General features: G+C 37.2%; 1 protein-coding gene across 2 annotated transcripts in view; it reads left to right on the top strand.

Annotated features, from left to right (window-relative positions):
- Positions 1–26,722, top strand: part of LOC110030113 (protein PAIR1) — a 40,111-nt gene that overhangs the window by 9,871 nt on the left and 3,518 nt on the right. Inside the window, exons 7-10 of one of the 2 annotated variants that reach the window (XM_020732693.1) lie at positions 12,371–12,433; positions 12,600–12,658; positions 13,333–13,468; positions 13,757–13,898. In XM_020732693.1, coding sequence (XP_020588352.1) covers positions 12,371–12,433; positions 12,600–12,658; positions 13,333–13,468; positions 13,757–13,888 — 390 coding nt within the window. In that variant the 3' untranslated portion in view covers positions 13,889–13,898. The remainder of the gene's footprint in view (positions 1–12,370; positions 12,434–12,599; positions 12,659–13,332; positions 13,469–13,756; positions 13,899–26,722) is intronic. The other variant, XM_020732692.1, reaches the window with a different exon arrangement.

Consider the following 26,722-nt stretch of genomic DNA (forward strand, 5'->3'; position numbering starts at 1 on the left):
CGGGAGTGCGAATTGTGCAAAAGGCCACCCTAAGGCTCAGGAAGGTCCTATAGGGAATCCCTTTTGGGTTTCCTCGTGTTGGTTTCGTCCTTCTAAGTGCTAGAAGTTGATACCACGCACGCGAAACTCCAGAAGGGGGCGGAAGCGGGTCGAACTAAAACGAGGCGGGTCCCACTTCTAAGGTTCTAAGATAGTCGAAGGGAGATTCCTAAGACTAGATCCTAAACCCTAAACGGAAGACTAGACCTCACAAAAAAATTGAGGTCAACAATTGGTGAAGACAAATGGTTCACAGAAAAGTTTATCCTGCAACCAAATGTGAAAAGCTCAGAAAAGCCATACGATCCATTCATTTATGTCTCTCAATATCAAAGCTAAAATCATTAGGGCATTCTTCCATTCTCTATATAACATCTGAGCTTCTTGTATTGATCAACCATTACAGCCTCCCAAATTTCAGTTATTGTTTTTTAATTGTATTATTTTGTTTTTTTTGCCGTTCTAAGCATGGCAACAACTTGATAAAGTTTAATCAAGCAGATACGTCAAATGATATACTATGACACCTCCTAGCCTCTTTGGCTTGGAACTATGAAGGGTTGCACTTCCTAAGGGTTGTCCTTTTTGTATTGGACATGGGTTTTGAGCAAACTTTGAAATTTTGTAACGGCATGGGGTACACCAGTTGGCTCATGTTATCAACTTACATAAAAAATATTGGAAAATTTTGGACACCAATTTGACAATTTATAGACACCACTTATGCATGTTTTATCATAAGTTGGATGGATGGCAAGCCACTATGAGGCACTCGGCGAAACCGGAGTTAACCCAAACCACGACAGAGTTGCAAATGTTATTGTTTAAATTCAATATGGTTACAAACGAAGACTCTTGACATTAGGAAAATTATGACGCAAACATAAAAGACACTCTAGGATGATGGCGAAGGTGGTGGATGGCGGCTGGACAGTAGGTAGAGGGGTTGTTTGGGGGTTGCCGGTGTAGCTGGGGGCTTTGAATGACGTGGTCGCAACACTGGATGGGATGCAGGAGGGCGGCAGTAGCAGGACAACAAGGAATAGGGAGGCGACATCTGGTTGGGAGGCTGTGAGGCTGGAGGGCTGGCGGCAACAAGCTGGGAGCGAGGGAGGTCTTGCCGCAGTGGGTGGCAGTGCTAAAGGAGTGGCTGCAGAAGCAAGGAGTGGAGAACAGAGCCGACGACAGTGAAATAGGAGAAAGTGGACCGTGGAGGGGGATTAGGGGAAGATAGGCATCCCCGCAAGATCAAGTTTCAACCGGAGCTTCTCTCGAACCTTTGGAGAAGATCACCACTTCAGGTGAGTTATAGTCGGAGCACCTCCTCACTTTCAGATACAACCTTAGAAGGGAAAACAACCCCGATGACTAGCTTGGACAGAGATCTGAAATGTGGAAGGCAAAAACTGACCCTAACCATAGCAGGCAACATCTATATATAATGAGTAGCAGTAGATAGAATAGTTAGGGAGTAGAAATAGAAAAGTGATGAAAAAGGAAGGAGGTAGCAAGGAAATTGCTTGAAAAGGAAGGGCCAGGCCAGATAAGGAATCAAATAGGAAAAAAGAAGAGTAGAAGGGGCGGTAACTCCCCTGGGTGGACCATGGTGCTGAAGCAGCTATGGTACTGCATTTCGATAAGCTCCTGTTAATCTCCCGGTGTTGGCGGGAGCTTCAACTTCATTTATGAAAACTTCAAAGTCCTTGCAGTACGAAGTCAGGTTCATGACATTGAACATATCAGAATCATGGTAGTCTCCTGACAGGTAGATCTTGTAGGCGAAGTCATTCCACAACACGTCTTGATAGAATAAATATGCATCATTTTTTTACACATTCTGAGCTGGAGCTGCATATCGATATATATATCCACAATGTAACTTTTGAGCCCTTACATCTTCCGTACTTAGTTGAATGTGGCTTGTAAACAAGCATGTGAGGCGAAATCAACTCTGATGAAACCTGTAGCAGGCTGCGCTACTCACTAGCAACCACTCAGGAGAGACCTCTTTTTCTTCACTGATAAGATCTGGATCTCATTGAAGAATTTTCTTCCCCCATCAAGCTCCTAAGATAAATTTAAAGGATGAGATTCATCACTTATGTCTGGTTATTTGATGATGAATAAAATGTTGAACTGAATCTAACATCTGAATAACTCCACATAATGATAATATTATTGCATGAAAGAGCCCCCTTTTTGATGTGTTGTCATGCCTCTGGTGTCAGTTCCTTGAACTCAGGATTGCCTTAGACAATCATCGTAAAGTTGGTTGAAGTTTCTCCATATAATCTTACTATTATTTCATGAAAGAGCCCCCTTTTTGATGTGTTGTGATGCCTCTGGTGTCAGTTCCTTGAACTCAAGGTTGCCTTAGACAATCATCGTAAAGTTGGTTGAAGTTTCTCCCACGGGATTAGCTAGAACTAAATGCATATTTTCCTTCTCAATTAGAAGTCGATCCTCCTCCTTTGTGTTCTCACCATCTTCAGTGTCTGCTATGTCATTACCCAATTTTTTAAGAACACCCTGCGAAGTAGAACAGATCATTCCTCTGATTGTGCAGTCCGATTGAACATTCCCAAATTTGTGGCACTTGTAACACTTTTTGACTTGGATGGATTTAGGGATGTAGATTGCTTCCACCTCTTCTCCACTTTGTCTCAGCTTTCCCTCTAACGGGTTCAGCTTGGATGTTATCCTAGGTCTAATCTAGCTATAAGACCCTTAGGTTGAGCGCTGTTTGTAAGACATAGTCGCTCGGTGATGTGGTCTCTCTAGAGTTTAAACCTTCCGCCTATAGTAAACTGGTAGGAACTAACACTAAATCTCTCATTTCATCTTCAGATTCTCCCATTCTTCATATACTGACTCTTCTCTCGACCTCCTCTGATACTGGATTCTAGAGCATCGTGGTTGGTCTTCTATATCACTAAAGTCCTCTCTATTAAAGGGATTTTGATTCTCGTCTCTTGCTCACCTTCAATTCTCCAGATTATGGTCGAGTTTAATCTAGTACTAGGTTTCATCCTCAATAGCCGCAAGCCTCTGCTGAAGTAGACGGATATATATCTTTTCTCGGTTAGACTTAGGCATGCATCTCCTTGGTGGCATGGTAAGGGTTTGGAGTGGGAGGTGAAAGAGGATGTCTGAAACTAAATGAGAGTGTAGAAAATTTAATTTGGGGTTTTTCATTTTGAAAATCAACAAAGGGAGTTTAGGATTATGTCAAATTTTACCATGGTTTGGTGATATGAAGAAAATTTTTGGCGGAGAGATAAGACGTATGCTAGGAAATCCCATGATAAGACTAGGGTTAAGTTGGTTCTGATACCAAATTATACCGAACTTAACCCAAACAACAACAATGCGAATGCTATTGTTGAAATTCAAAAGATTTACAAACAAAGATTCTTGAAATTAGGAAAATAACTACAAAAACATAAAAGACACCCTAGGGTGATGGTGAAGGTGGTGGATGACGACTAGACAACAAGTAGAGAGGTTGGTTGGGGGTTGCGGGCGCAGTTGGAGGCTTGGAATGCCATGGTTGTAGCATTATAAGGTAGAAAGGAGGGGTGGCAGCAGAAGGATAGTAGGGAAGAGGGAGGCAGTACTGGAAGGGAGGCTAGAGTGCTGGCGGTAGCATGCTGAGAGCAAGGGAAGGTCTTGCCGCAACAGGTGAGTTGTTGTAGGAGTGGCGACAACAACAAAGAATGGGATTAGGGCTGGCGGCAGGGAAAACAAGAGAAGGTGGTTGGGGGTGGGGGATTTGGGGAAGATAGGTACCCCTGCAGGATCAAGTTATAGCTGGAGCACCCTTCGAACCTTTGGAAATGATCACTACCTCAGGCGAGTTACAGCCGGAGCACCTCCTCTCCTTTGGATACAGCCTTGGTGTCACGATCTGACATGATGCTTGGAATTAACCAAGACGGGTTTAGACGAGCGGATGGTGTGAAATAAAATTTTGATGTTTATTTTCTATAACTAGCTATTAACATATGAAAGAACAACTAATCAAATTAAATTGAAGAGGAATATTTAAATTTATCTCGTTACTGATTGTCCGCATATTTTATAAATATTCTCTTATATCGCCCATCTTTAACCAATTAATTTAACATGAAAAGTTAGTTTAAAATAACAATGAGTTAAACATAGCAGTCAATACTCATACTCCTAAACTATAGTAATACAAAGGAAAATAAAAATAATATGCATATCAGTTAAGCTTTTAATAAATCAATATAACATTTGATATTATTCATTCTATATTTGTACAACAGTCAAAAGAACATCATCTAAAAATTATACCACTTAAGGTACTTTAATATCAATATTATTTTTTAGTTACGTGAATGGTTACAATAGCGTTCCTCTGTTAGTATCATAAATGAGTGATTTCATCATAGTCAGTCATGCACATACAAGAATTAAATGAAAATCACTATTTACTAAAAATATATTTCATTCTCATTTGCATAGCAGATTATATACTTATAAATCATTTAATCTTTATGATAATTTAATTAATACTGTGCACACGTATCATTTCTACAATATGACAAAACTTCAATAAAATTCAAAATTCTGAGTTTACAGTAATGATAATACTTGTAAATACATTTCGTCTAGAAGAAACCAAATATTGTCATAATATAAGAACATGAGTACTCATTTTGATGTCGATTAATTTGCTTTGATATTGACTCTCCTAATCATTAAAAGACTGAAATAAACATAAATTGAAAGTCTAAAATAAATATGGTATAAAATTTAATTAATTTACTATCATAAACAACTATCAGTTTTTCATTATTTAAGTATTAAATTTACTTTATGTAATCCTGTTTAATTTCTATTCAACACGCACACACGTCTTACTATTATTATTATTATTATTATTAATTTTTATTATTAAATCAATTAAATAAGTTTTATTAAACTTACTGCCTTGTTCGAGCCCTATACCATGTGCAGAAAAACTTCTTCCCTCCTTGCCTGCTCAAAAGGAAAAAATATTACTTCAGGAGTACTGATGCATCAGTACTCCAATGGTGGGGTGCCACGTGGCGCCACGGTGAGACTATTGCATACGTGACACCCCACCATTGGAGTACTGATGCATCAGTACTCCTGAGGTAATATTTTTTCGCTAAAAAGAGCTGGAGAGCACCCCACATATGTTGTCACCCTCCCTCTTTAACTCCTTCCCACACAAGCTGCCACTACAGTCGATGCCACATTCCTTCCATCGCTCTTCTCCTCTTTTGGCGTCAACTCCCTCCTTCCTCGCGTTTCTTCTTCCTTTGTACTTGTACGTTATGCGAACACCGCATCGCTGTGATACCCTACTCGACACAACAGGTAAGTCGACTTCGACATTATATAAGCTTGTTCACCTCATTGGCTTCTCGACCATTTGTTTCCATTTCCTGACTCCTAGCTTCCTCTCTTCTGTTTGGCTGCCCGACTCGTCGGCTCATCTTTTTTGGTTCTTCATTTCCCCTCCCACGGGGTAACTAAAACAGGATGTTACATCTAAATGGGAAAATAGCCCCAATGGTTGGCTTGGATAGAACTCTGAAATCTAGAGGCAAAAACTGACCCTAATCAAAGCAAACGACATTAGGAATAATAGATAGAATAGGTAGGGAGTAGAAATAGAAAGGTGATGGAAAAGGAAGGAGGTAGACAAGAAAAGTGCTAGAAAAGGAATGTCTAGACAAGGCAAGCAATCAAATAGGAAAAGGGGTTAACTCCCTTAGGCTGGACCATGCTACTGTAGCTATTACAGTACCAACTACAATACTGTGTGTGCGTCCGCGGTACCGTGGCAGCTACAGTAACGCGTCCTGATAAGCTCCCGCCTCACTCGGATTCCAAATCTACCATGTATTTGATGCGTACCTATTCAGTTAGGACCTTCGAGTTGCCCAAACTCTAGAAGGTGGGAAAAAAGATGGAAGGAGGACAAGATAATGTTGAACAGGGAATGTTTCTTTTTTAGTTGCTCTGCCAACTCTGTTCTTTACAGTCTTTGATGAAGATACGTTTCATTTCAACTAGCTGAAACAGTTTCATTTCAACTGTTTCGAGAACCTGTGACTAATTATAGTTATTACAGCTGGATTCTTATATACAATTAAGACAGCTTAAACCACAGCCGAAATCTCAATTAAACCAACTCTCAATCTCTGCTGACTTCCTTGCCGATTTTGTCTTGTGGCTGGAATTCTATATCAGTTAATTTGAAAATCCTTGAGCAATTGTGGAGACTTTCTAGTTCTTTTCTGCCTATTCCTTGTTGTGTCCTGTGGTGCCACATCAATATTCATTCTCTAACTCTTATTTTTGTTGTTATCAGTCAAACTTATCTTCCGCCGCATTTATATTAGGCTTGAAATCATACTGGAGGTGGAGATATAAAATTTTTCGTATCTTCAAATGAGTGGCTGCTTTCATGCAAATGCTGCTATTCCATAGAAATTTTAACAGAAACCCCAATTCTAGGCTTGTGTAATCCATATATGCTCAATTGGCTATATGGATTAAGCAAAGTTTCACCATACCTTCTTTTTGAAATTATACTAATGGGCCTAGTATTGCTCGATCTCTAGACATTTGGCTCTCGTATTTATTCTCAAACTTTTGGCAGCCATTTGACCTAAAAGCTTAGGCTATTAAATTGCAGGAGAAAAGGTTAAAATGGTCTTTGGAGTATTGCTATGGGACCAGCTACCCAATGTGTTTAATTTAGTGTTCTGACTTCTTAATTATGATATAAAACATTCCTTTTGTTGGATTATTTTGAATCAGATTTACTCGATTTTGATAAGTGAAAGGAATAGAATGAGTTCATTAGGACTAAAATGCTCCCACCTTTAAATTGTCCTGAAACTATTTTGTTTTTTTTTCTCTAAATTCCAGCTTAATATATCTTATATTCCTACAATAATTATCCGCTTTTCTGATAAACATCTCATGCATCAAATTTAGTCTTGGTAAGCTTTATGGCGTTTGTGGCTGTCGGCCGTTTTAATTTTCTGGTTTAGAAAAGAGATACTTTTGTAGATATGAAAATAACTTAAATATAAATATGTGATTTTGATTAGGCAAATCTCGATAGTTAATTACATCTTAAATGACTTGGGTCATTTAAGAAAACTCTCGATTAAGATCAGTGGTTCTGCCTTTAAGATTTCAAAGTTTAAGTTTCCACGATTGGACATCGGAAAATCAAATGGGAGTGGCTCAAACAGGAACATTTATTTTACTGAATCCAAAGGAATGAAGAGTAGGAGATATCATAGATCTAGGGAAAACTCTGGTGATTTCTCAACTATCCTATTGTTTGGCTTTATGTCTTTGAAATAATATTATTTAATGTTTAATCCTGCAATTTATTTAGAATTTAGGACTTATGTTCGCACGATATCTGATCTTGCAAATAACCTAAAAAGATAGGAGGATTTACATTGTACCGTACAGTAACCTCAGAATCCTAAAGTGTTAGGACTTATAATTGTACATCAGGGTTATGCAAAAGCTTAAAAGTGATATGTGAGGGTTTACACTGCTCTAGGAAAACCACCTTGAAATCCTATGGGTTATTATTTGAACTAGGGAAAGTGATTAGTGATATAAATTTGTTTTGGTGTTGCAGATCCATCTTGAAGTGGTTCCTCCGTATGTCCTCGTCATGCTGTCATGCTGCCCACGATGTTCCCAAGCTCCCCTTCGTAGCACCTTCGGGTTTGATGTTACTTTTAAAGAGGTATATGTGATCATTAGGTTTTCCTACACTAAGGTATAGTGTGTAACAGAACAATAAAATATGTAGTATAAAAGAAAAGAACAATAGAATGTACAGTAAAGAAGAATAACAGTATAGTATGCTATATAAAAGAAAAAAATAGTAGAATGTACAGTAAAGAAGAAGAACAATATAGTATGCTGTGAAGTAATATGTTGTAATATAAATCAAATCTGTATGTCTAGGAGACCTGCTACTCCTTTAAGCGAGCTAGTATTTACTGCATAAATAAAAGAAATATTTCCTCAAAAACTCGAGAAAATCCACAAATAACCGACGACGGAAAACTCGGGAAAAAAACCGAGGGAAAAAACCCGACAAATGACAATTCCAAGAAAATTATCAAAATTTCGGGAAGATCCCGGAAAAAGGTCCGTGAGTGCTTTGCCCAAAAATTCCAATAAAACATATGAAAAAAATCCGAAAAGAGGGGACCGCAAGCACATGGGTTGGGGTAGGTCAAATATAATATATTTGTACTCGAGGGATGTCAAAGACTACTATCGGTCACCCAGATGTATAGAACTCGCCACTCAACTAGAAGGATACCCTACTGAACCCAGTACTGGTAATCAACAAGTGGACAATGAAATTGTAATATATTTAAAAATTTACATTTTAGCATGCACGTGGATTCCAGACATACAAAAAGAAGTTGTAGCAATTTTGTAGTAAAATTTTTTTTAAAAAATATTTTTATAAATATTGTATCTGTTCTTATCATGTTTTGTTCTTACCAGTTTTGAAAAAAATTACGATTGTTCGCGAGTTAATTACGTCGTCGGGCATAGGACCGCCAACAACCTAAGAGGGTACTGGTCCCCCGCTAGTATTGTGTAGGTGAATGATATTATCATCCTATAGTTTATCAGATCCCAAGATTGGGTCCTGATATCGTAGGATGAAATATCATTCTGCTCTATCCCCGACGTGTCTTTGTCATCATTGCCTTGAGCCCCAAAACAAAACTGATTTACTTGCGGCTTTGCTTGATGGTTTCATATATAGCAAAATGCTATATATAGACACTTATGTGTCAGACATAAGCACTGAAAACCGAACCAAGAAGTAAAGAAAAAAAAAAGAATGAAAATGGGGATGAGAGAGGAGGAACTGATCCACCTAAAAGATCAAAATGATGAAGGGTGGAGAAAACCTCAAAACTGTGACAAAAAGAGAGCCCAAGATCCTTCAATCAATCTAAGAAGAATATTATTTTCTAAAATTTTATAAATGGATCAACCCAAGAATGGTATCCCTTCTAAAATTTAGGTCGAAACTGGCTTAAAACTAATGTAACAATTGTATCCACGGTTCCAACATCTATATGTACTCACACACCACAGCCTGAACCGAAATGTGGCATTTATGTTATCCAAATTTTAATGTTGCATCTCCAAACACTTTTCCATGACAATTTTATAAGCTTTCAAATCCTTTATGAATTTGTTTCATATCAAATTTATGATTTCCCAAAATAAAGCTATAAAAGCCTTTCATATTTCACAAAATAAAGGAGAATAATCCATAGGTGGGGCAACCTTCTAGCATTCCAGAAAATCATGCCAAAATCAAAATCATTTAATTCCAACCTTCATTAAAAAAAAAACCTTTTCATATCATATAAAAATGAAATTATCCAGATAAAATCATATACATGCTCATAACCAGGGGCAACAGAGAGGGACAACCACCAGCCCAACTTATCTCATGAAGAGATCACAAGGTAAGACTCACGGGTAAGGGCATCAAGAGGAAGACCACAAGGGCAGTAAACACAAGGTATGGCTCACGGCCAAGGCAGCAGGAAGGAAACCACCACCATTTAAGCTCATGGGTAGGGACGACAAAAGGACAACCCACATCTCAAACTCGCGGGTAGGGGCAGCAAAAGAAAGACCGCCACAACATTATTATTATGCCCTTTTAATACACATATGAGAGTGAAAGGACAAGCTACCATAAACCATCCAGACCGAAGTCATTTTCATCAAGGAAGACATAGTAATGAATTGATCAGCTTATTTCAAACATCCCCATATAGAAGTAGATATTGAAATCATGAATTTTGGGATGACAAACTTGATTACCAATAAAAATCTCAGGAGGAATGTTATATGAGGAGCTTCCAACCAAACCAAGCCCAACAGGGGGCTAAATCGAGCCCACCAAAGGGGTTGAAACAGAAAGGAATTCCAGCCAAAACACAATCCCAAAAGGAGCCAAACCGAGCCCACCAAAGGGGCAAACCGAGTTCAATACAGGGGTAAACCGAGCCCAACACAGGAGTAAACCGAGCCCAACAAGAAAGGCATGACAAGGATCCAAAACAGACACATCTGAGCTCAACAAAGAGGCAAAACAAACTAACTGTAACAAGGAAACGTGAGCCAAGTAGAGGAGCAAGAACAAAAAGAATACCTCCAACTATAGCAGAATACCTCCAACTATAATTTAATTCCAAAAGAGCTAGAACTAAACCTAGACAAATGGGAGAACAAAAAAAATACTTCCGACATTTATTTATTCCAAAAGAACCAAAACCAAGTCCCAGCAGATGGTTTAAGACAGTTTCCAGCATGAATCCATTCCAAAAAGATCAAAACCGAACCCAACAAAATGGGAAAACAGAGAATAATTTCCAACATTTATTCATTCCAAAAGAACTAAAACCGAATCCCAGCAGATGGGTCAAGACAGTTTCCAACATGAATCAATTCCAAAAAGATCAAAACCGAACCCAACAAATGGGTTAAAACAGGGCTATCAAAATCAAGTCTCTTGAAGCCTTATATTTCAAAGTATTGCATCCAGTAGATGTTCCAAATAGTAACAAGTAACAGGAAATGAATAAGCATAAACGAATTCCTAATGTCAACATAATATCCAGTATTGAAACTAATTCTAATATCCACTTGGATAAATATATATAAAAGAAAAGCTCCAACCTTGCATTTTTCTTCCTAGCATGCATTTCATAGGATAACAAGTAAAACTTTTCAAAAAGAAATCTTATTCATCATGTATCTTGAGCAGAAAAAGAAAAGAAGATAGCTATATTATGCTACATTTTAATGTTTCCAGGGACTATTCATGCTTAAATTTCAAAACAAGCCCAAAACTTACTTCTACATGCTTTAGAAGAGAAAAGAAATTATTTTAGATGCTATTTGAAATGGTGTAGATTAGAGGAAAGAAGAGAAATACCTCTTAACGCAAACTCAAAGCAAAACTGTAAGACAGATTCAAGAAAAAACGTCCTATAGAAACCTTCCTCCTAAAAGCTTCGAGAAACAATAACCAACGAACACTTCAACGCACAAGAACCTAGCCGAGAAGGAATTTCGGCAGAGCCTTCCCCTAAGAGCCTTGAACAGCAACTAGCAAAACAATCTCAGCCTTCCTTTCCCTCTAAAAATTTTCAACAACCCAAAACAGTACTCTAGGAAGTTTTTTTATAGGCAGAGATGAGAGGGGGACAGTCACCTATCAACCTCACTGGTGGTCGAATCAAATAACGAGAGTGAATCGTTACCATGAAGGAGGAGAAAGTAAAGCCTCGAGAAGAAGAAAGGTTGGCCAGCCGAGCTCCCACAATTGGAGCGTTGAGAGGTAGAGCGGCCACGTGATAAAGGAGAAGAGTCGAGAGAGAGGGAGATCGCCGCTTGGATCGCTCGCGAGATCTAGGGTTCACACGAGAGGGGGGCGAGCCAAGCAGTTGGTCGAGCCATGGGATCAAATGGGGGCTAAATATGCGGGTAAAGGGATAAATAGGGTTTAGAATTATAAATATTATTATAATTAGTAATATAAATATAAAATATTTAATATTATAGAAATAAAATTTGATTCGTACCTTTTATTCGTGTGTCACAACATAAAAAAATAGATGATCTTTTTAGGTAATTCTGACATTCCGGACGCGTTGGCGCAATCCATTTTGTCGTCGGAGGTCGTCCGGAGAAGTTCGCATTTTCACCCATCCTTTAAATTCAATTTTAGTCCGTTCTTGTGCAACTTTGTAAATTTTGTGTATTTTGTGTATGTGTGTGTGATGATAAAGTCCCGAAGAGGTTTTCCTAGAGCTTGAGATTCTATTGGGAACTTCTCCCTGAGTCTCCACATGATAGTCCTTAACCACCTGACCATATGACGATGGTTTTGAGATCATCAATGTGGGACGTCACAAGAGAAATAGGAGGTGGCTGGAATTTTTAAGGGGATGAATTTCAATACTAGTTTTCTAAGATAGTCAATAGGAACCCCTAGAGCTAGATCCTAGGATTCTAAAGAAAAGAGTAATGACTTTAAAATGAGGTCAACAGTGGCTTTCTGTTTTCTTTCTTGTGAGCATTCCACTTTCCTTTCATTTGTTGTTGACCAGTAGATCCGACTTATGAAACTGCCATTATCTTCTATAGCATATCGTGTTCATGTGTAACACCACACGTGGTGACTTTGATGATGCAGAATAAAGTTAATATGTACTTATTTTTCGTACTAATTTTGCAGGTTTTAAAAAACAGTATGAAGTCTATTATCAATAATTTGCCAGATGCAATCTTGTCAAGAGAGGTGAATATCACTAATACATTCAAACCTTCAATAGACCATTTCATATTTTGGTTTATATTTTACTTTTATCCCTTTCCTTTCGATGGAATTCATCATGTAACTATATCAATTGGAAAATGTGCTCAACATTATTCTCCATTATATTTGAGAATATCTCTCCTTGCAGGCTAGAGGCTGTATTGCAATTCAAAGGCGTCAAAAGGACCATATATCAAATTTTGAGATGTACACTTTTACACTCATGTCTAGTTTTCCATTCCTATTTTATTATGTCCTTGATGGAAAAAAAATGAATAAAAAGGAAAAAAAAAATTCCTACTTTATTATGGATGCCTTGCAGCTATGAACAAGAAGTTACTATGTAAAGCCTTTGATATATTACTGTTGCTTGACTGCATGGTTGGCAGTCTTTTTATGATATAAGATGAACTAATCGAATCCTGCAATAGTTTTCAAATTAATTAATTTTTCAAATTTCTATCGATACTTTGTTCAAGTTAATGTTCATTCATGTACCATTGTGAGATATTTAGAAATCAAACTTTTGTTATAGGGATAGTGATGTGGAAAGAAATTTTAAATTTTAGATATTTCATAAATGTTTGAGTTATTATATGTTAGATTTGAGAATAGAGCTACTTGAAGGTCATCTTTATGTTTCGCGAGCCTTGTCTTTAGATAATCTGAAGAATGTGAGCTTCTGTTTGTAAAGCCAAATTTATGCATTCATTTCCTGATGTTTTAAAGTTCTTAGCGAATGGTGGACTTGGTCAAACACCACTTTTAATCCTTCAGTTCCTTCACTTATCCGCAAAACATTATTTTTTTTGTTGTTTCAATCTGCCTATTACTAACAACTTAAATTTCTTGCACTCATTCATAATCATTGTTGAAATCAGGCCTGCAAGTTCTTCGCTCAGTCATATGAGAAGGGATGCAGTTTTAAACGAGCCTCTAAAGGTCTTAAAACCAAAATTGACAAATCCTAGTAAATATGCGATTGTTAAGAAAGAAGCAATTCCAATGGCATTGAAGGTAACTCTCAGTTTTTGATAGCTTTTAGCGATAACACATTAATCCATTCTTTCCAATAATTTAACTTGCATGTTTACCATGAAATGTGGATTGTGAGAAGTTGCTTTTGCCGGCAATCCAACCTATAATTAGGACATACATTAATGAGAATTATGAACTTAGAATTATCTTCCGTACAAATCCTTTCAATTCTGTCCAAATGTCTTATACTGCAAATTACAGATATGAACTCATCTGTGATTTGCTCTGTTTTTCAAGTCTGAAAATAACTTGATGTTTGGAATACAGGAACAGATACTCATTGAATCAGACGATGAAAGTGACGGAAGTCTTTGTATCCTAGTTAAGAAAGAAACCGGCGTTCTTAGTAAGACTTATAATTCAGTTGACCTAAAGTACTTCATCCAAGAAACTTACTAATTTTTTATATGTGAGGGCATATTTGGATATTAATTCATTATATAAATTTATTTGGCTATCTATGCATCTTCTAGATATTTGCTAACAGGTGAGAAGATTATTGTAGACTTTCTGATTTAAGAAAAATGTTCCTATTGCTTTTAACCTGTGAATTAACAGAATCACGATGATCTGTTGAACTTTGTAATATTGTTGCTTTTTTGAGGACATGAAAACTTAGGGGCTATTTAGGATCACTTTTATTTCATTTTAACTTTCTATTTATTTATTTATTTTTTATGTTTTGGATTGAAACAAAACATGTTTGATATGTTCGGTCAATATTTTGTTGTTTTTTAAAACACTTAAAACATTTAAAAGTTATATTGAATGTTTAAAAAACATGTTAATTTATTTTTAGAAAAAAACATGTAAAAATGACACTCAACAAACATATCTAAAAAAATTGTAGTTACCGAAAAATTAAATAATAATAATAATAATAGTAATAACTGAAATAATAATAATAATAATAAAATAAAATTTTATTGCTTCAATGTCAATTGGAGCTTTAACCGTTGAGTGGTTTCTTTTCTAGGAGGCGTAGGTCTCATTCGAGATGAGAGTTGGGAGAGAGAATGAGAGAGAGTGAAGAGAGAAATAAGAGGAAGGAGGAGAAAAGTAGTCTGCAGGTCAAAGCAGTGAAGGAAAGGAGGAGAGTAGCTTCGAGCGTGGAGGAGAACTGACCGAGCCTTGAGGTGGAGAGCTAGCCCGACGAAGCCTAGTCGAACGACTCTATTAGAGATGTATATGTTAATTTATTGTCTTACCAGGTATATATATATATATGTGTGTGTGTGTGTGTGTGTGTGTGTGTGTGTGTGTGTGTGTCACATGAAAAATTGCTATGTCGTCGTCCCACCTTTGGCGGCGTCGATTGCGGCAGAGAAGAAGCGACCTACTGCGTCGTCCCGCAGCGCCGCTCGCCAGAGTTCGCGGGCCTCCACTGACGTTCGCTCGCTCGCTCGCCTGCCCTCGTCTCCTCTGAGATCGTCGTTCCTTCGCGCCCAGCAACGCAAGGCTTTCCTCCTTCGCGCTGCTTCACACCCTGCGAGGAAACCGCACCGTGCGCTGCTTGTGTTGATCGACGGTGTCTGCGTCTGTGTCGATCGATAGAAATGGCATCAAGGCGTTCCTACGCTGCCGCCCTCGCCAGTGATAACCCGTCTCCGCCCCTCTTTCTCCTCTTTCGAATATGTTTCTGCAACGATATCACGACAATTTTGCTCTTGGCATTGAAACCGAATTTCTCAAAAAAGTTTCCCGTAAAAACGACAAACCTGCAATATTTCTCACTTAGGCAGAGATCTCTACCCTAGCTGCGTCCTGCCGATTGTTCTTAGTAGGTAAGTTTTTTTATGGAAACCCTAAACTTGAACTAATTTGAAAGGACTTTGAGCAAATGAAACTGAAAGGGGGTTGGAAGATCGGTAAATTGGATGGTCGCCACATTCTTATTCAATTATCAAATGATGAAGACTGCACTCATTTGTTTGCAAGAAGACACTTCAATAGAAAACCAGGTGATGAAGGTTTTAAAATGGACGGTGGATTTTGACCCTTGTACTGAACCTCCTACCATTCCTGTTTGATTGCGCTTCCCAGGTTTGAAGATCCATTTTTTTGATCAAGAGCTTCTTTTCGCTTTAGCAATGGTATACGGTAAACCCCTCAAAACTGACACGCCTACAGTGAATCTAACTCGGCCTTCAGAAGCCAAAATTTTGATAGAAAGGGATATTACTTTACCTTTTTGGGGAGAAATATGGATTGACACACAATATCAGGGTTTTTGGCAACAAACAGAACTTGAACAAATACCACTTTATTGTACCCACTGTCGTATGCTTGGACATTTTCCTTCTCAATGTTATCAGTTGCATCCAAATTTAAAACCTTCAAGTAAAAATGCTTCTGGATCTGCCTCACCTCATACATGTCCCTCCTCCGCTCCTGAGTGCATTCCACAAACTATTGAATTATCGGTTGACACGATGCCACCTCCCCCTTCCACTACCGGAGACAATACTCTCTCTGTTCTTCCGACTGATATATTGGCAGATTGTTCACTTGTGTCCGATAATCAGGATAGTATTGAAGCTCCACATCCCTAGGATGCTTCAGGTGTTAAAAAGACATGCTTACCTTCTCTTCAGAATCAGAATGTTGTTACTGCTAGTCAGGAGCTGGGGGCTCATTCTCTCCTACATGCCCAACAATCTGTTGACCGCACTGATCATATGAGTCAGTCCTCGGATGAGGAATGACAGGTTTACACATCTAGAAAGAAAAAGAAGAATGGAGGCACACTCTAGCTTGGAAACTTAATGGATGATACTCTAGTAACTTCGGGTAATGGAACAACACTCAGCAATTTGTTTGCTGTCTAGAACCAGAAACAAAGGCAAGACCGAGCTGGCTCGTGCCTAGCAGCTTATTTCCTGCAAGTTTTGTTTTTTTTTATGTTTTATCTACTATGTTTCATCTTTTTAGGATGCTAGTGTCTGATGTATCGTATGGGTAGGGCACCTTTTTTGGGTCCTCTCATGCAACCTATATGTATTTTTCAATTTCAATAAAATTAGCCCTTGGGCATTTATAAAAAAAAAAAGGTTACTTCATCTATAAGATTTTAGTAAATGTGCATATATCAATTTATTTTATGACCTATAAATTATGTATATGTGCATTTTATTTGGAAAAAAATATAAGTTTTCTCATCAGATGTTTCATTAGATTGTATGATATGAAGAATGAAGTAGCGTATTTATGAATGTTTGTGTGTGCACGTTAAGATGAAGAGTCCACTCCCTTAAATTACATACAAGACAATAGTATATCCAGATGTGTAGATGTTATCCTACCTTTTCTGACAATTGTGATGCTTAGATCATTAGTCATTGTGCTGACGAGATAATATCAGTTATGGGCGAGTACACACATTTCCACCTCAGACAATCGTGTAATTAGATCATGAACTGCTTTGCTGATAAAATAATATTTGTTAGGGGTGGGTTTGATTATGTTTGAAGGTGCTCCTAAGATAAATGTGAAAGTTAAATGTATGAAATAAAAATAAAGTTAATGATTAAATCTTGAAGAGTATAGTTAAAGTTAATGCATATCAAAGTATACGTTTATTCCATCAAGTAAATGTCTTGAACAAATACATTAGATTATTATAAAATTTTTTATAATGAAATATGAAAGATCGACATGCATATTATTTTTCTTCATTGGATTATTATAATTTAAAAGTGTGATTGCTCCTGAGTTATTTTTAAATAACTCATTATATTATTTTAATATTTTTTCAGGTTTTAAACTTTGAATAAGATGAATAAAAGATGAATTAATGTGTAAAGAAGGCGAGAACAAAAACTGAAAGGGTAAAACTTCTACTTGTTGACTAAATTGTTTCCTTTGGCGGTTCTTTTATGAATATTTAAATATTTTACTATCAGTTATAGAAATAGAATATCATAGAATTTAATTCTGCTGTTCAACTGTCTATTCCTGTCTTGGTTTAAGTCTAAGACCCAGGCCGAGTCATTACAAAAGTGGTGTCAGAGCAATATCTAGATTAAACAACATGAATCTTAATGATAGAGTCATTATAATGATTAAATTAATTTATAAATAATGATAATAATAATTAATTAAAAGTTTAACTGTCTAATTAAATTATTTTGTGGTTATTTCAGAATTATGGATGATCAAGAGGAAGAGGTCAAAGATGTTAATGTTGAATTTGATTTACCTTCGCTTTTCCTGAAATGATGACTGCAATGACTCAGATGATTAAGAACTCTCAAGCTCAGATCGTTTCTAGTGGGGGAGGCCGGATGGATAAGTATTTAAAACTATTTTGAGATATGAGGACCTCTTTTTTCTGAAGAAGGAAGTATAGTGGATGTTGAGAGTTTAAAAGATTTTAAACGTGTTGTCTTATCCACCAGAGAGAAGAGTTGCACTGACCACTTTTGCCTTTGAGGGAAAAGCTAAGAGATGATTACGAGGACAAATGTGAGAAAAGTTTAGTGGTAGAACCAGCCACTTGGTGTAGTATGATGAGTTTGTGACAACCTTTAGAGATTGATTCGTAAAACTATCAGCCAAGAGATAGATGCATAATAAATTATCAGACTGATTTAGGGAAATCTGTCAATTTGGCAATATGAATTTGAATTCACTATGCTTTGAAGGTATGCACCCCGGTTGGTTCCAAATACTGAGGAGAAAAGCCATAGATTTTTGTCTGGGTTGAAGGATTTCATTGGGCAGCCACTAGTGCCAATTGAGATTGAAGACTATTTAGTGCTAGTGCAGAGGGATAAGTGGGTGGAGATTGATTTTTAGCAGACTTAGAAGCGTAAAGACATACAAGAGGAAGAGTTTAGAAGTAGCACCAATAGGTCATGCTGGAGTTTATGAGAATAAGATAACGTCCTACACTGGTGATGTTATTAGCCAGACTTGCAGCAGCAATGTAGAGCCCTATATTAAGTCTGAGAAATAACATCGTGTGAATGTTTATTTGGTTTGAAGGTGTGTTACTTATGCAGATAACCTGATAATCAGATGAGGAATCGCCCTAGTTTTGCTCAGAGATTCACATTCAATGCTAACACAGGATAAGAATTAGCTCAGAAGATTTTTCAGGAACGATCTACTTTTATATGTGGTAAGTGGAGGATGACAAAAGCTGGTACTATCACTCGTAAGGAGCAATCAAGGCAGAACACTCGATCAAGAGTCTATTTCTTAACTCACCATGAACTTGCAGAACATGTTGCCACTGATGCTGATACATAGAGTTTGACTGAGTGTTTTGTCATTTAGGTTTCATGTTGGTTGTCTGGTATTGAGTATCTTTATGTACTTTTATTTCAGAAGTTGAGTGTTGTGTTAGTTATGCTGCATTATTTTAGATGTAATGTTGTTTTAGTAATGTCTTTATGCTTTAGATGTATAAGGATTGTTCAGTTGAATTATCTTATCTTAGATGTTGGATTTATCATATTTATTTTTTTGTTATATGTCCCCAAGAGTTAGATTTTCCTGAAGATCTTTGGAGAGGTCATGTTTAATCTGATATAATGATTAGTTTTTGTGAAGCTTATGAATTTCGAGGATAAGGTATTATAAGGATTGAAGATTATAATAATCAAATAATAATAATAATTGAAAAAATAATAATGAAAAGATAAAATAAAACTTTAGTTAATGTTGATTCAAACATAATTGTTAGTTGGTTTCTTTTTTAGGAGCCTAGGTCTAATTTGAGATGAGAGTCAACAGAGAGAACAAGAGAGAGTGAGGAGAAAGAAATAAGAGGGAGGAGAAAAATAGTGTGCAGGTCAAAACACTGAAGAAATCCGACGCGATGAGGCCATTGTGAGCAAGAGGGGAAGATGAGTGTCTCGTGTGAGTTACTATCAAGTACATAAATAATCGTATGTGTGACGATTGAAACCCTACCACACAAGAGATGAAGAAGGAGAAGAGTCGCGTGTTTCTTTTACCTGAGATTCAACTTCATGCCTAGTCGTGTGAAGGGAGGATGTGAGTAGCTTCGTGCGTGAAGGAGAACCGATTGAGCCTTGAAGCGGAGAACCGGCCCGAGCGGCTCTGGTGTGGGTGTTGCAACAAAGAGGACGCCGTTTGTGCAAAGGAGGAAGAGAAGGGAGGTTGCGCTCTCATGCGAGGTAAGCTTTGAGTTATGTTTTATTATTATTATTATATAATTTTTCAGTTCTTTCTTATTTTTAACTTTATGAATTAATGGCAGGGATTATGGTGGCAAGCAATTGATATTTTAAATTGTTAAATTCATATTAATTGAAATTAGAAAATGTGAATAATATGTTTTATTGAATGATATCAGATTTTGGCAAGTTCAAATTATTAAATTGGAAGATCGATAGGAGTAAAACGGTAAAAGGATTGAGGTAGTAATTACGCTTTTAAATTACAATAATATTTCATGTTTTTAAATATATTCCTACTTATAGTTTTTTATTGTTATGTAGTATATTAATGAAATTAAATCATATATGATTGTTTATATTGTTAATTATGAAGTATGTATGTTAAATACTGTTGTTTTAATAGTTTATTTTAGAAAGCTATCATATTATTGCATGATTCTTATGTTCTATTAGAGATGTATTTGTTAGTTTATTGCATGACCAGATATATATGTCACATAATTACTTTACCTTTACGATTTTAGTAAATGTGCATAGATCAGATTATTTCGCGACTCATAGATTTTGTAGATGTGCATTTTATTCGTAGATAAACATAAGTTTTCTCATAAGATATATGATAAGAATGTATTATATAAAGAATGAAGTTGTGTATTTATGAATGCTTGTATGTGCATATCAAGAGGAAGAGTTCCACCCTTTTATGGTACATATAGGGACACCAGTGTATCAGCGTGCATAGATGTTATCCTAACTTCCCAGATAATTGTGATTGTTAGGTCGTTAACCATTATGCCAACGAGAGAATATCTGCAGAGGCGAGTATGCACATTTCCACCTCAGACATTCGTGTACATTATATTACAAACTACCGTGCTGACAGAATATAATCGATAAGGGTTGTGTGGTTATGTTTTGACGGTGCTCCTAAGATTAATGTAAAAGTTAAATGTATGAAATAAAAAACAAATTACATGATTAAATCTTGAAAAAGTTAATGCTTATCAAAATATAAATTTTTTCTGTTAATTAATTGTCATGAACACATACATTAGACTATTATAAGATCTTTTATAATGAAATATGAAAGACTAGCATGCATATTATTTTTTTTTTATTGGGCTATTGTAGTTTAGAAGTGTGATTGCTTCCGGATTATCTTTAAATAACTTATTATGTTATTTTAATATTTTTTTTAGTTTTTAAGCTTTTGAATAAGTTGAATAGAAGAAAATTTAATCTATATAGTAGGTGAGAACAACAATTGGAGTGATAAAACTTCAACTTGTTGATTAAATTATTTTTTTTATTGACTCTTTCATGAATATTTGAATATTATACTATTCGTGATAGAAATTGAATAACATAATATTTAATTTCACTATCCAGCCGCCCGTTATCGTCTTGGTTAATTTCAAGCTTCTAGTCGGGTCATGACAAAGTGTATCAGAGCAATGTTTAAATTAAATAACATGAATCTTAATGAAAGAACCATTACAATGATTAAATTAAGGAATAATAATAATAATAATTAATTAAAAGTTTAATCAAGTCTAATATAATTATTGTGGTTATTTCTGAATTATAGATGACGAGGAAAAGAGCAACGATGATAATGTAGAATCTGATATACCTTTGAATATCCCAGTGAGTACAATTTTTTTCCTAAAATGATGATTTAGTGAGTCAGATGGCGAGGAATTCTCAGACTCAGACCAATTCTAATAGGAGAGGCTAGATGGACAAGTATTTATAACTATTCCAAGATATGATGACACTTCTCTTTTTTGGAGAAATTACATTGGATGCTAAGAACTGACTGTTGAGAGTGTAAAAGATTTTAGATGAGTTGTCTTGTTCACCAGAGAGAAGTTGCACTACCACTTTTGCCTTTGAGGGATAAGCTAAGAGATAGTGATAAGGATAGATGCAGAAGAAGTTTGGACATAGAACCAGCCACTTGATGCACTAGGAGTTTGTGGCAAACTTTAGAGATTAGTTTATATCACTGTCAGCCAAGAGATAGAAACATGATAAATTTATTAGACTAGTGCAGGGAGATCGATCAATTAGGCAATATGAATCTGAGTTCACTATTCGGGCTCTAGGGCTTCCACCTGCATTGGCTTCCATCATATGGCTCTGTCATTTGATGGCAAGATTTGTTGTTGGACCTTCACTTGGTTAGTGGAGTGATAAATGCCGGTCAAAATTTGGTAGGAGGCCATTTATTTTATCTGGATGACTTCTTATATATTGTTGTGTCCTTGTGATTGGATATTGTTGTGTCCTTGTGATTGGATTCTCATCAGGCATTAGATCTGCTCTTGGTGATACAAAGGAAAACTGCAGCACTTTGTCTATCCTTGATGGAAAGCAGCTATTATCTTTGTGGTTAGCTTTTGGGTGCTGAATTTCTCAAACAATGTAGTCCAGGATCCTATTTGGATGATGATGGTTGATCTTTCTGGACAAGATGGATGCAATGCTGCAAATATAATTTGTCTTTTAGCTGGCTTTTAGAACTATCTTAGGCTCCTCTACTGGGTCTACCAGGTAAGGCCCCGCTTCTACTAGTCGGGGAGGGGATCGAAGAGTCAGAGGGAGGGAGAGGAAACAAAGAGTTGAGCAAAAGAGATGAGGAAGCGAGGGAACGGGAAACCAAAGGAGGAGAGGAGAAGAGATTTACAGTTTACGTGTAGAGTCGAGAGAAGAGATGCCAAGGTCTGGCGCGGAAGTGGTCGTCGTCAAGCAGAGGAGATGCGGGAGCTCTCGAAGTCGGTGTCAAGCAGCGAAGGAAGACACGGCGTGGTGTCGAGACATGATTGAAGGAGTCAATGTTGCGACATCTATAAGGGAACTCTCGTGCGTTGTCAAGCAAGAGATGAAGGTGACGTCAACCGCAGTAGCAAAGGAAGCTCGTGTTGGAGGGAGCCTAAGCCTGAGCTCTCCCTGGTGTTGGAACAAATATTATGTCCGGACTCAAACGTAAAGATACTTCGAGAGTCCAATGAAATCACGCCACGCGGAGGTGACAAAAAAATTAAAAAAAAATTGTTTTAGCATAGATGAATATTCCCCCCATATTATTTTGCATTATTCAGGTGTTATTTTGGTGATATTCATGTATTATTTTGTTATGAGAATATTTTCGGTATTATAATAACACAATAACACATCAATACTACCACAATAATATCTGAATAACGCGAAATAATACGGGAAGAATATTCTAACAGAAATAATATCACGCCACAGAATGTAAAATATTTATAGAAGATGAAGACAACTAGTAAGGGTGTAATAATACTGCTTTAATTTAATTTGTTTAGTGACTTTCATTTGTTAAATATTAAAAACTTAATTCTCACCATCTGATCGTCCTTACCTACCTCGATTAATTTCAAGTCCCGGGTCGTGATAAAAGTGGCATCAAAGTCAATGTTTAAAATTAATTAATGAAATCTTGATGAAAGAAACAATATGGTAATTATAAAAAAATTTTAGTAATAATAAAAATTAAATATTTAAGTTAACTCGAATTAATATTTATATATATTTAGGCATAATGATACACCTGAAATTATAGAAAAAGTAAACGGTGTCCGATTGAAATTTATGTATAGATCATTTCGACTTGCTTAAGGAGAAATGACTTGAGGTTTATAAATTTTGAGGATGAAATTTTTCTAAGTGGGAAAGATTGAAAGTGAACTTATGCATACATCAACATATTCATTTAAATAAGGTAAATTCATATAACTTCAAGTCTTATATATTTTATCTTTAAATCAATTTTGATTCACCTCATACTTTAAATTCATACAAATTATTTTAAAACATGCAATGTTGTGTAAAATAGCCAAGTATATGAAATTAATCATTTGAATGTGATGACAAAGTTAACCCAAATCACAACAGAAGAATGATATCATTGCTGAAATTTAAATAGGCAGTCATAAACAATTAACTGAAATAGGAAAAACAATAACAAACACAAATATCCCACTAGGGCAAGGTTCGAAGGTGGTGGTTGTAGTTTAAGGAGGGGAAAATTGAGAGGTATGGGTGGTTAGATGGTCGAGCGCAACTAGAGGAAAGATGACCTGCGGTTGGGCAACAACGGGGAAGCTGAAAGGGAGGTGGTAAGGTTGGCTGCAACAAGGGGTGGAGGGGTTGTAGGGTTGTCTGGAAGTTGGATAAGAGGTTAGGTGGCTGTGAGTGAGTTTGGGAAGGGAGCAACTTGACATTTCAAATATGTTTTTACATGGAAAGTTAGATCAGATTGTTTACATGTCTCATCCTCCAGGTTTCATCAACAACCAACACCCTCCACAAAGTCATTTATGGTCTCAAACAGGCTCCTCGGAGTGGTACTCTACTTCCTTGAATTACTCAAAAAATTTCAACTTAGCATTGTTGACCCGTCATTACTTGTCATCACAATGATACCATAATTTATCTACTTGTGGTAGGTATGACTCATATACCATATGAGGGACAAATGCTGGAGCAGAACGGAGCGAGCCAGTGGAGCAGAGCAGAAGAATCTGTATAATCGGGGGAGTTTTGTTACGTGGGTTGGGGATGCGGGGGCAACACCTCACGGTAAGATACTGGGGTAATTCTGTAATTACATATTGTACTCCGGGGTTATATATATGTTTGCAACCCTATGTCTCATTATTCTGTATTCTTAATCTAGAATTGAAGGAAAAACCGCCGTATTATTCTGTATTCTTAATCTAGAATTGAAGGAAAAGCCGCCGTTCTGCTAACCGCCGTTCTGCTCCCGAGGACGTAGACATCTTTGCCGAACCTTGTTAAATCTCTTTGTGTTCTTCTGGATTTGTTTCGATTTCTGTTTTTCTTCGCTCTAATTTCTCAACAAGTGGTACAGCGAGTTTCTAGGGCAGAAATAGAATTTTTGGCGCAGGAAGAACATGGAGGAGATCGGCACAGAGAAGAGGATACAGTGATTTGGCGAGAATTCGGCTAGGGCTTCGGTCGGCAAGATTTTGGCGGTTCGACACAGGAAGACCAGTGGAGTTCGCGCAACCACGCAAGAAGGCAACAACGCAGAGGGTTTACGAGTTCGGCGACACAAGGTTCAGCGAAGGAGATTTGCGACTAGGCAAGAGGGTTCGTGACGCAGTTTCTCAGATTCACGCGGCAGTTCCACAGAGGTCGCGACCAGGCGAAGATTCGCTCAAGAAGGGCTGTGCTGTTCTCCGACGCAAAGGAGAAGCAGTTCGACAAAGGATTCGGGAAGGAATTCTACAAAAAATATGGCAATCGTTTGGTGCGAAACTCGAGGTGGTGAAGTTTGATGGAACTGGTAACTTCGGTTTGTGACAAACAATAGTGAAAGATTTATTGACACAACAGGGAATCTTGAAGGCTTTGCGGGCAACGAAACCAAATGCCATTGAGGATGAAGATCTTGAAAAATTGCAACGATGAGCGGTAACAATCATACACTTATGTGCAACCATACACTTATGTCTGACATATGAGGTTATATATCAGTAATGGATCTAAAATCTCCAAAAGAGGTATGGAAGAAATTAGAAATTCAGTTTATGTCCAAATTTCTGACGAATAAACTATATCTGAAGCAAAAGCTGTATGGGCTGGAGATGCAAGAAGGTTCTGATCTGGCTCAGCGTGTTAATGGCTTCAATCAAATAATCACATATTTATCACGGCTTGATGTGAGTGTCATTTATCTGGCCAAAGAACCAGGCGTATCATGTGAGAACAAAGCACATTGATGTCGAATATCACAAGATTAGAGAATTGATTGCTTCTGGTGATATTTTGTTGCAAAAAGGTTTATACTGATGAAAATGCAACTGATATGTTAACCAAGTCAGTTGTTATCAACAAGTTCTTGCATTGCTTGGACTTTTTGAATGTTTGCAGTTGCTTAGACAGCATGACAGCCCAACCCACTTCAGCGAGTAAGAAACTTCATGATGTATTTCTTTTAAGGGATTGGATATTCGCAAATGTGAAGATTTGTTAGGTATGACTCATATACCATCTTGGACAGATGCTGGAGCGGAACGGAGCGAGCTAGTAGAGCGGAGCGGAAGAATCTGTCCAATCGGGGGAGTTTCGTTATGTGGGTTGGGGGTGCGGGGGCAACGCCCCGCGGTACGGTACAACAGTAATTCTGTAATTACGTATTGTACTTCAGGGTTATATATATGTTTGTAACCCTAGGTCCCATTATTCTGTATTCTTTTCTGAATTGAAGGAAAAGTTGTCGCTCTGCTCCCGAGGACGTAAGCATCTTTGCCGAACCTCGTTAAATCTATTTGTATTCTTTTAGATTTGTGTCGATTTCTGTTTTTCTTCGCCCTAAGTTCTCAACAACTTGTATATGTTGATGATAAACTTATAACAGAAAACTCGCCCACTACCATACATCTCTCATTCACACCCTATACAAGTCTAAAACAACTAGGCCAACTTTCACATTTTTTAGGCTAACGAATAGAAAAAATCAAATTCGGCTGCTTATTACTTCAGCACGCATATCTCACTGATCTTCTCACGAGTGAGGAATGGTCGATTCCAAACCTGTTCTTACACCTCTGCCTACATATTCACTCAAACACAGCACAAACTCAAAAACTTTGCAAGATTCTCAACATTATCATCAACTCATAGTCTCACTTCAATATATCACTGCCACCTGACCCGACTTTACATTTACTGTTAACTTACCGAGTCAATCTGTGCTCCATCTCACCACCATTCATCATCAACTCCTCAAACGACTTCTAAGATATCTCAACGGGACTCCCTCACATGGTCTTATTCTCAACATTATCATCAACTCATAGTCTCACTTCAATACATCACTGTCACCTGACCCGACTTTACATTTACTGTTAACTTACCGAGTCAATATGTGCACAATCTCACCCCCATTCATCATCAACTCCTCAAACGACTTCTAAGGTATCTCAACGGGGACTCCCTCACATGGTCTTCTCATATCATTTGGACCTCTACAATTTCAAGCCTATGCAGATGTAGATTGGGCCAACAACAACACTGTTCGAGAATCAGC

The sequence above is a fragment of the Phalaenopsis equestris genome, unplaced genomic scaffold (assembly GCF_001263595.1).
Source record: "Phalaenopsis equestris unplaced genomic scaffold, ASM126359v1 Scaffold000657, whole genome shotgun sequence".
Taxonomy (NCBI): Eukaryota; Viridiplantae; Streptophyta; class Magnoliopsida; order Asparagales; family Orchidaceae; genus Phalaenopsis; species Phalaenopsis equestris.